The sequence below is a fragment of the Corvus brachyrhynchos genome, unplaced genomic scaffold (genome assembly GCF_000691975.1).
Source record: "Corvus brachyrhynchos isolate BGI_N302 unplaced genomic scaffold, ASM69197v1 scaffold101, whole genome shotgun sequence".
NCBI lineage: Eukaryota > Metazoa > Chordata > Aves > Passeriformes > Corvidae > Corvus > Corvus brachyrhynchos.
Window position 1 is genome coordinate 23,450,476 of NW_008237239.1, and position 11,154 is coordinate 23,461,629.

An 11,154-nucleotide genomic window follows, 5' to 3' on the forward strand; every position below is an offset into this window, starting at 1 on the left:
GAAAACATTATTTCATATTAAGATAGTGACTTTTTGAAAGACTCCATTGACTATGAATGAACTACTCTGATTTAGTTTTTCTTTTTTTCCCCCCCTCCCCTTGCTTAAATAATGAAAGGAAACCGCCAACAAAAGCAATGTCAGAAAAAATGAAACTGGTGCAAAAACGGTGGTATTTAATTTCATTCTTTGTCTGCTTGTCTTATTTCTCAGGCCAGGAACAAGATCTAATGTTTGTCTCCATCCAGCACAAATGGGTTCAATGTGATCATGAGCCCCAGTGCTGTTAGAGGATACTGTGACAGTATCCTGACTACGTAAATTCACTGCTATGATATATTGACCACACTGTTGCCATCACATTTAAAATAGGCAGAAATATTTATGGTAAAATGTCTAGAATAACAAAAGAAACTGCTTTTATGTAAAGATCTGGCAGCCAATAAGCAATTCTGGTTGTATTCTGGCTATGTGCCTGGCTGTGATGTATGTAAATTTTTAAAGAAAGGTAATAAAGAAAGGGAGGAGTACTGGTAAATGAAGTTGGTAAGATGTAGACTCACACTGCCTTTTTCTATTATCAAAAGGCAGTAAGTAAGGCTTAAAAATTAGATATATGACTGAATCCTGAGCTTGGGAATAAGAGCAGGAAAAGAAACTCAGTGGAACTTGTGCATGTAACTTTTTCATCTCAGTTATTTGAAAGGAAATGGCAAGTTCTTACTGGGCTCACTTTTCACTGTCTGATCCTTTTTTTTACTTTGAGCTGTGAATCCAAAGTAGTTCAGCTTTTCAAGGTTTATCAGAAATAGGGCTTTCAAAATGCATCTCCTCTGAACTTCATGAAATTTGCTGTCCAAGACAATGAGCTGAATCAATGTCTGACAGGAGCTGTGGGAGAACAGTTGAAGTGACAGGAGCTGTGCTGGCATGCTGAGGATCAGGCCCGCTGGGTACTGCCAAAGAGCCTCTTCAGGGTGTTGAGTGCTTCTGCCTGAGCTTGAATGCAAGGGCTGCCATCCAGCGTTAAGAGAATTCCTCTTCCCTGGGAGTTTATCTTTGCATCTCTCTTCATTCTCGTTGGAATTAGGAAGTCCCTGTAGGAATCGTGGCAGCAGTGCCCTTGAGGAGAGGGTGGGAATGGCTAAGGAATAAGTTTGTGTGAGGTGCCACAGAAGAGGCGTGAAAGGTACAGCAGCACATGCTGAGGTGGTGAGTGGGTAAGGTGATTTGCACGTACAAAATGAAGGCACTAGAACTGATAGCTCTGAATTCCCGGTTTGTTTTCCCTTGGGCTGCAGCAGTGCCTCAGCTTTTCCCTTCAGGGGTGGACTTTTCCAGGGCTGCTTTTCAGAGGTGTTGGTTTAGTTTCAGAAGCAAGGAGCAATGCAGTGGCTTCTTAAGGGAAAAGTAGAAATGCCTTGGGTGAGGGCAAGGGTTATGTGCACTTGCTACACCTGTGTACTAGCAAGTGTTCAGGTGAAAGGTGATATTTTTGGTGTGGTATGTGCCCAAGCTGCGGTGGGATGTAGCAGTTAACTGTTTTTGTACCTTTTCAGAACGTCCCATAGCTGATAATGAACGGATGCTGGATATTCTGCAGAGGTTTGGAATGCAGAGGGGCGAGGTGCGTTTCTTTCTCCGGCATGAACGCTCTCCCTGCCGGGAAGCAGGTATGTGTTGATCTCAGCTGGTTCATTTGTTCAAGTTCTGTTTCATTCTTCAAGGTTAAGGAAACAGCTTGTGTGTGTTACTTACTGATGTTCATAGCCAGTAGGTGTTGCAGCCCTTTTTGTCTGACCGTTGGCTAATTTTTGTAAAAGCCTCATCTTCCCTTGCCATATCTGGGAATAGAAAATCCAAATTGAAATTTCTGCAGGTTTTCTAGAGCTGGTTATCACCAAAGCACCTTAAGGGCGTACTGTGTTAAATATATTTTCTGCAGCAAAATATCTAGAGATCTGTGGTGGTGATCTCTTCTTTTAAATATAGTAAGCAGACTGTTGCCCAGTAATGTAATCTGTGATTTGGGCTCAGGGTTATTCACCTGGATAATACTTTACCAGGGTGGTAAACTTAGCATACTTGGCAAAGAGTTCTTTAAAGTTTCTCTTACACACTTCTGTTAGTTTCAGGAATAGCATTAAATGAACTGCCTGGTCAAGTTCTCTGAGAATATAATTTTCATTGTAAATTTGAATGTGAAACGTGTAAAGGAAATTACTTTCTGCTTTTCAAGGGTTTTCTGTGCATCCCACCCTCATCTCTTCATTAGAATCTTTAAGACTTTTACCTTTTAAATCAGTCTACTGGATTCTTCTTCCTCCACTTTGTCTGTTTTCATCCTTGATAATCTTCCTCAGTGTTGGAAATACTGCATTTGTTAAATGGCATTGTACCCAGCATATTTTAGATGGCTAAGTGTATCTTGATATTTGAAATGCATACTGGTGATAGAATGAGTCCATGAAAAGCTAAAGCTGTGCTGTTTCTACCTGCTAAGGATCTTACAGAGCAGTTCAGTTGTCATGATGTATTTTTTCAAGTCCAGGGTGCCTGTAGTATTAGGATTATTGTCATTTTATTTGCCACAGCATTGCCAAGCAATGTATTCGAGCTCTGCAGTTAGTCTCTCAGAAATATGGTCTTGAAATAGGAATCAAAAGGGCAAGAAGGTAACAGGACATGTCTTTGTCCTGTAGTACACCTGAGTTCTACAGGGAAATCAGTGAGCTTGGTATTGGGCATCTGAACACCATTTGCACATAATTTGATGGGAATAAAGTAGGATTCTAGTTAAGTAGCATCTTTACTGACACAATGACTGCCAGGAAGAAGGAAAAAATGTGCTTTTAAACTGTGTCTTTATAATGCACATTTACTAGCAGCTGACTGCCTGTTGACCACAGGATAAATGCTGGAGCAGTCTACTACTGTTAAGCTGTTTTTGTTTGTCTGTTTTTTTTGAACAGAACTTTTGAGAAAATGTGTTGTGTCATCAGTTAGATTCATCTTATGTGGTAAACACATAAGAACAGGTGTTCAGATTCTACACCATAATGACTGTTCTGATTCTCTTTTTGTATTGAATGCTATGTCTAAAAAGATAAGAAAAATCTTCTATTACTTTACCATCTTTGACAATTTCTTTCTAGGGACTGGACAAAGGTCACAAGATCCAGCCTTCAAAAGAAATGGTGTGAAAGTGCCTGGAGATCGAAGAATAGAGAATGGAGTAAGTGCTTGGTGCAGTGGCCAGTTGGGTTGGGTCTGGCTGAGCTGGAGTTCATTTTCCCACAGCAGCCCTCACAGTGCTGTGCTTTGCACTGGCAGCCAGAGGAGTGCTGATAACACTCCAGAGTTTTGGCTCCTGCTGAGCAGGGCTGGCACAGCATCAGTGCTGTCACAACATTCCCCCCACATCAAGGGGCTGGGAGTGGGCAAGGTCCTGGGAGGGGACACAGCTAGACCAGCTGACCCAAAGTAACCAAAGGGATATTCCATGGCATATGACATCAGCTGAAATATAAAGGCCAAGGGAAGGAGGAGGAACAGGGGAACATTCGTTTTTTTACAATGTTTGTCTTCTGGAGCAACCGCTCCACATGCTGAAGCCCTGCTTCCCAGGAATTAGCTGGACATCGCTCTCTGATGGGTAGAGAATAAATTATTTTCTGTCCTTGCTTGCTTGCACAAACTTTTTTGCCTTTGCTTTAGTAAACTGCCTTTTCTCAACCTAGGAGTTGTTTTCCATCTTATTCTCTCTGCCCTGTCCTGCTGGGAAGGGGAGTGATAGAGCAGCTTGGTGGGTACCTGGCATCTAGCCAAGGTCAATCAACCATGGTCCTTCTTGGTCCCTGAACAGGGGTGAGACAAAGGCATATATGTGTATATATATTTTTTTTTTTTTTTTGCATACCATAGTAAAAAGTAGTTGCCAAGTATCAAATCTCCTGTGTGGGACATGGAGTTTGTCAGCTGCACTGCTTATCTCTTTATTTTGCTGAGTTTGAGAACATACTAATATAAACAATTGCTCTGTGCTTTGCCCTTACACTGATGGCCTTGTTTTGCTGGGGGAGCTGTCTTGTGGGGATGATGAGGGAATAGACCTCCCTCTCCCTGCCTGAGATTGATGTGAATGTTTTTAAAATGCAGGCTCCCACGGTCTTTGCTCATCCTTATATAAGCTGTTTAATACTGTTAATAATATTAACTAATACTGCTGGCACACTGTGGGGTTAGTGGAATCCAGTGTCATCGTGGTGTAAGAGAAAACAAACTTTAAGTGAGGAGGTATTGAGATGTGCTGTGAGGCATCCAGTTCCTGGGTGGCAGGGTGTGGGGAAGGATTTGGACAGTTGCCTGGGGTGGTTATCACCTCCCATTGCTTGGAACTTTACACCTGAACCAGTAATCAATCAACCCTGGCAAACTGACATGTCAGCTGATAGAAGGGTGCCTTGCCTACCCCAGTGAAAACCAGCAGCCTCTCACCCTGTACCTGGGGCCTGGCTGTGAGCCACAGTTCAGTACTCGGAGGACTTTAGTTGAGGCAGAAACTCAAACTGTGTTTGAGGACATTATGGCTGAGACAGAGACTTAATAATTGCTCCAGTACTGAAAAAGGAAAAATGGAAATGGATGAAGTAAGCTACAGGTCCATATCATTGGTTGGAAAGGGAGGAAGAAGGAGAATTAGGAGAGTAGGGGGTCAGATAAAGAAGCCAGTCCTTCAACAAAGAAATTGCAAGGAGTGAGACAAATCAAACAGGAGATAGTTACTCGGTCCTTGACCTCATCAGAACTTCAAGACTTGTGAAAAAAATTATGACCACCAACCATATGAGCAGATTTCTGCCTGGCTGCTTCAGTGCTGGGATAATGGGGCTGACAGTCAGCCCTTAGAAGGTCATGAAGCCTGATAGCTGGGATCCATTGTTAGAGATTTGGAAATTGAAAGAGGAATTGGAAAACAGAGTAATTTGCAGTCTCTGGAGATTGGCTCCTCTCAAATGTGAGGGCAAGGTATCCGTTTAAGGAAGATCTTGTAAATTCCCTGGAAAGTGAACCACTGCAGATGAAGGTATCCAGTACTTGAGAGAATTAGCACTGCTGGAAGTCATCTGTAGTGATCTAAAAAGTGACAATGTCCCTAAAGATCCAGAGGATGTCCCTTGCACTGTGGCCATGTGGAGGAAGGTGGTTCAAAGTGCCCCTGCATCATATTCCAGCATCCTGGTGGCATTGTAGCACCTGCAGATGGATACACCAACTGTAGAGGTGGCATCTTCCAGGCTTTGAAATGTAGAAGAAGCTCTGGGTACTTCCACATCCCTACAGGCCAGCACCCCGCAGCCCAAGAGATCACTCCCCTCCTGGCCTGGTCAGAGGGAAGGGATGCCCCAAGTGCAGGCCACGTAACAAACTCTGGTTCTTTCTGCATGAGCAGTGGGAGGACATGAGGAAGTGGGATGGTGAGCCCACCTCTAAGCTGTAAGCCCGTGTCCCTGAACTGAGAGGGAGGAGAGCTGTTCAGAAGAGGTCACCCAAAAAGGCTGTCAGTGTAGTTGCTGCAGAGAGGCAGGGGGGCAATCAGTGATCTCCTAGACACAGAACAGAAATCGTCTCCTTTAACCCTGGTGAGGGGACTTCTGATCTGGCATCACAAAGGTCAGATAGTGAATACTCTGACCAAGAGCAGGAATAGAGGATCTCTACCTCCAACTAGGCAGAGTAAAGGGATGACAACCACACTGGACTGTGTGGATTCGATGGCCTGGCACATTGGATCCACACAAGTATAAAGCTTCAGTAGATACCTGATGTGTATCAAGGCACAGGAGTGCAGAACCCATCTGGATCTCTGGAGTGACGGGGGATGCCAGGAGTTCTCTATATTTGAGGCTGAGTTGAGTTTAACAGAGGACAAGTGGCAAAAGCATGCCATTGTGACTGGCTCAGAGGCCCCTGGTATACTTGGCATCAGCTACCTCAGGAGAGGGTACTTGAAGGGATCCAGAGGGATACTGATAGGCTTTAGGTGTAGCTACTGTGAATACAGAGAAGATCAGTTATCCACCCTGCCTGGTACTCAGAAGATCCCTTCATTGTGGGATTGCTGCAAGTTGAAGAGCAGCAAGTGACAGTTGCTACCAGGACAGTGCACTGACAGCAATATCACACCAACCAAGACTGTGTAATTCCCATCCATGAACTAATTTGTTGACTGGAGAGCCAAGGAGTGATCAGCAGGACCCACTCACCCTTTAACAGCCCCATATGGCCAGTGCAAAAGTCTAATGGGTCCTTAAGAGATGTTCTGTGGTAACCTGGTACGTTAGAGAGAATTGAATCAGACAGTGGGACTCATTTTCGAAAGAACCTCAAACTCTTGGGCCAAGAAACATGGCATTGAGTGAATATATCATGTCCCTTATGATCTGCAAGCCTCTGGAAGAATTACCATTATAGTGAAAATGGAGGCTTCCCCTCTTTGGAGATACTTGTACAATTCGTACCATGGGAAGAGACTAAGAGACTGTTTTGGAGGGGTTGCTAATGACTGCTCTAAAATAGACACAAAGCCTCTAGCAATTATCATCCTGGCTTTCAGATTTTTAGGATTGTCACCAGGATCTGTTGGCTGCCATATCTGTGCTTGTACAGGTGATCTCAGAGCAGCAAATGCACCATACTTTCCCTTCTCTACTCCCATCAGAGTTCTTTTCTCATGTTAAAGTAATATTGGGGGTTTTTTCACTTGTGGTTTTATCAGAGATCCCTAACTCCAGATTTCAAGTAGAGACTGGTTCCTGTTTCAGCACTGGATCCATTGTCTATCACTTACATCCACAGTTATGGAACAAGAGTAAGACTGAATCTAGGTTCAGGAAATACCTGAACAGATAACCAGTAACAGTGCTGTCTTTGAGAGTGGTGTTTTCCTTCCTGCCCAACTATATTTAAACTTTCTATTTTCTTCAGCTTATGTGGAAGTGCTTCAAATTGTAGTGATACACCTACGACCACAGATCCATCCTGCCACATGCTGAGCATTCTGGGCTCAGTCAGTCAAAGCTGATTCATGCTGAGCTGAATTATAAAGGGCTCTGAAATGCCTCTTTAAAATGCTGCTGGGATTTTGCTAGAAACATTAATGTTCCAAGAGGTGTCAGTTTGTGTGAGTTGTTGGATTGGGCTACACATACATATGTGCTTACAATTGTTTATTCTTTTATCATGAGAAGATGCTGTGTCTTTCTAACTATTTTATTGGCTATTCAGTTGTTATTTTTGAAAGACTTACTATACTTTTCTGTGATAGCTCTGTTAAGTGCTAGCCAAATTAAAAATTCTAGTCTTAGCATGCTTTGGGTTTTCTTTGACAGGTGAGTGCACCAAGGATGGATATGACACTGTCTGAACTTCAGGAAATGGCATCACGCCAACAGCAACAAATTGAGGCTCAGCAGCAAATGCTGGCTAACAAGGTGAGTTTGGAATTCAATTGTTTACAGCCAGGAACAAAGGTAGTAACAGCCATGTGAAGTGGAGGGAGGATTGGGGAATTGGGGTTTTTTCACCCCTTCTAAACAGAGGGCTTCTTTTCTTTGGCTGCCTGTTTTTAAATTTGAAAGTCAATCTATGCAAATACCCAGTTGTAAAACATATAAATAATGCCAGTGATAGAAGTGACCAATTTAGCCTAATGAAAGGGTAGAGCACATAACACTGATATACTGTCATTCATCCTGGTGGCTCTGTCAGCTCTATTTGTGCTCCATGTGTGGTGACCAGCAATTCACCACTTTGATCACTAAACAATGCTTCTGTCTCTGCTGTCCTGTCATGCTATCTTGCTTTCTCCTGATAAGAGTTTGCCTGGTTTTCTGGGGCAGCTGGCTGGAAAGATATCTTGTATGTGATAGAAGTAACCTAAGACTGTGATTTATAAAACGCTTGCAGAACAGTAACAGAAAAGCTAATGGAAAAACACAGGGTGCTCCTGAATTGTGTAAGGGAAAAAATACTCTGAATGCATCTGCAGAATGGTGGCACAGAGTTCATGTTTTGCTTGAGTGTTGTTGGTACACAGTACTCTTGAAAATATAACAGGAAATTCTGTTTTTGGCAGAGAATTGTTAAATGTGAGCCTGTCCTGAAGAGGGCTCATCTGTCTGGGTGGATGTTCCCATGCATTTCTGAATGTGCTTTGCTGGGGAAAAAGGCTGCTCTGAGGATCTGGTCTCACTGCTTTTCCTCTCTCACGCACCTTTTCTCCCTCTCCTTTTGAGATGAGCTCTGTGTGTCCCTATGTTTAGTATCTTGTTCAGTTCCCTTGGCCCTCAGTAATTGGATCTCAGGGAAGTGCTTCAAATCATGGCTTTCTAATAGTTCTGCAGCACCTGCTAAGTGGTATTTTTTAAATGGCCTGTCAAAACAGCCAATAAAACTTTTTTCTGCTTTATGGTAAGAACAGGTACAGCTATGATGCAGGAAATTGGTCACTCAACCAAGCAAATGAGAGTTTTCACCTGAAATGTAGCAGCACAATTAATACCCATACTGCCTTGTTTAATTTGCCAAAGAATGTTGCCCTCTTCTCAGTTCCAGCTGAGATGTGTTTATATATGAGAAGCCTAAACTTCCACAGCTTCTGTTTCACTCACAGGTGATGGCAGTATACCCTAGTCTTATAAATAATGCTGTAGTCACGAGAAACAGGAACATTATTTTTACTGTCAAGGGAGTTATACAAGATTAAAAAAGATAAAAATAGGAGTTTTACTCTGGATAGATACCCATTGGATGGGTGTCTGCTGCCTGTGGTTTGAAGAACTGTAGCCCTGTGGGTGTACCACTGCTAGAATTTTTCATTTAAGTGCCTCTCTGGAACAAACCACCTGCTTTTGTAGATGCCTCTTCAGAGTGACTTTCCATTGCCTCCTTCCTGCCTTCTGAAATCAGATGCAATATTAAAAATAGATTCTGAGGGAGGAAAAATACATTTTCTTTTTAGACATGAGCTGTAATAGCTTTTTTTTGTGACATTTTCCTGCGTGGGAGTGACTCTAAAGTAGTGCATGCACTGAGGGTGCTGCCTGGTCCTGGTTTTCTCTGGAAGGCAAGCTCACTTTTTTGCTCTGCCTTTTTTATTCAAAGTGCACAAGAATCCCTGTTTTCTAAATCTGACTGGTGATTTTTTTTCTTTTGTGGGTTTGTTTTTTTTGGAGAAAGTATGGAGTTCTAATGTTAGTAAGCAGTGGTAGTCTTGGATATTAGTGGGTGCTTGGGAGTCTTAGTAGTAGTTCTACTAAGCAGCTTGGAGCAATGTGTCATCTCCAGAGCTGGAAGCTGTGTATAATGGCCAGTGATTCAGAGGAATTCTTTGTAGATGATTTAGTGGTCTCATAGTTTCTTGTAGGTCTAAACTACACATGTGCATGTAGAAACTGGTAACACATTATTTTACTCCCTTGGAGAGGCAGAAGGATCCTCTCCACTAAGGTAATATCTGTTGTTTAGATGAGGGCCAGGTCACTGTAAAGGTTTTCCAGTGTCTTGAATTATCTGTTTTGTTATAGTGGTGATCATTATCTGGAGACCAGTGTGTTTTCAGAGGTTTGGGGTGCAGTCATCCTCCTCAAGCAGGTTTTAGCAGAACTAGTAAAAGTACAATTAGTATGAAAAATACCAATAATTTATGGGATACCTTCTATATAAAGAATGTCTAATATTCTCCAGCATGACCTAGTTGTTTAAAATGTGATATATGATAGAGATATGTCAAGTACAAGCAGCATGGAGAAGGTAGAGAGAAAATAGTTCTTAGTACTTGTAACTCAAGAGTGCTGAGTAGTGATTAAATGAAATTAGCAAATGTCTTGGAACATGAATGCTAAAATTTTTCTTAGGCTTCAAAATCCTTATCTTGACTGCAGGAACAGCGCCTGAAATTCCTGAAGCAGCAAGATCAGCGACAGCAACAGCAAGCTGCTGAACAGGAAAAACTGAAGCGATTAAAGGAAATTGCTGAGAATCAAGAAGCCAAACTTAAGAAAGTGAGAGCACTGAAAGGTCATGTGGAGCAAAAAAGACTCAGCAATGGGAAATTAGGTGAGTTGCTGCTTGGGGAAGGTAGCCTGGGATTTTTCATGAAGCGCAGTTCTTGGAACTCAAAAGTTTCTGGTGATTTCAGTGATTCGGAGGAGTTTTTTACAGCATTCCAAGCAGTGTTAATCTTAACAATTTCACGTCTTGTATTTACCAAGAAAACTCATGACTGACCTAGAACAAAATATATTTTCTTACTATATTTTAAAACATCCTGTAAGAGTACCCTGTATTTTGAGCCTAGCATGTCTGCTCTTTAATTACAGTGTAGGTTTTTTCCTTACTTGAATACCTTTGTGCACCACAGTAACTTTTTCCATCCTTGGTGTCAATACCCTACACATTTAGAGTGTTATTTTCTTGGCCTATAACAAAGCTTAGCCAGGTACCCAAGTTGCCTTTTATGCAAGAGGTAATTTGATGGCTGCATATTTCCTTTTTAATTATGTGAATTTGACCAGGTTCTTGCTTGCTTACAGTACTGGTTGGGTGCTTGTAGTTCAGCATGTTGATACAACATCAATATTAAGTCTGAAATAAATATTTATTCTTCTGCTTACCTTTTCATCCTCTCTGTTGTGCAGAACTTGTTATTTCCAGCCTGACTCAACTGAAAATCTGAATGTTGTTTTAGTAGGAAGCATTGTGGTTGACAGATAAAGCAGAAGTGTTTCTCTATGGGTAGAATCCCTTTTCTGTTTGGGTTTTGTCACACAAAATACCAGTTTAAAGGTGTGGAAGGATGGTAGAATAATACAAGATCTTGGAGCATGTGAATCTTGTTTCCCTGCACCATCCCCAGCAGGTCTGATTTTGGTACTTGCTTGAGTTTTTACTGATTCCTTAAATTTTCTTCTATAATAGAACAGTTTCAGCAGTGGGAGCAGCTGATGACAGATGTTTGTAATAGCCCTAAAACGCCCTCTGAGTCTTTGTTTAATGTGACAGCTTGAGTGTTTTGTCACTGAGTTCTTATGACCTAAATTCAGAGTTCTAAGTATCATAAATATGCCTTGTGGTTTAGTGAGTGTCTTCCTG

At 42.1% G+C, this 11,154-nt stretch overlaps 1 protein-coding gene across 2 annotated transcripts in view; it reads left to right on the top strand.

Moving 5' to 3' along the window:
• The window catches only part of TP53BP2 (tumor protein p53 binding protein 2), a 38,861-nt gene that overhangs the window by 10,240 nt on the left and 17,467 nt on the right, over positions 1–11,154 (top strand). For both annotated transcript variants that reach the window (XM_008630407.2, XM_017730165.1), the window contains exons 3-6: positions 1,560–1,673; positions 3,156–3,235; positions 7,392–7,493; positions 9,945–10,119. In XM_008630407.2, coding sequence (XP_008628629.1) covers positions 1,560–1,673; positions 3,156–3,235; positions 7,392–7,493; positions 9,945–10,119 — 471 coding nt within the window. The remainder of the gene's footprint in view (positions 1–1,559; positions 1,674–3,155; positions 3,236–7,391; positions 7,494–9,944; positions 10,120–11,154) is intronic.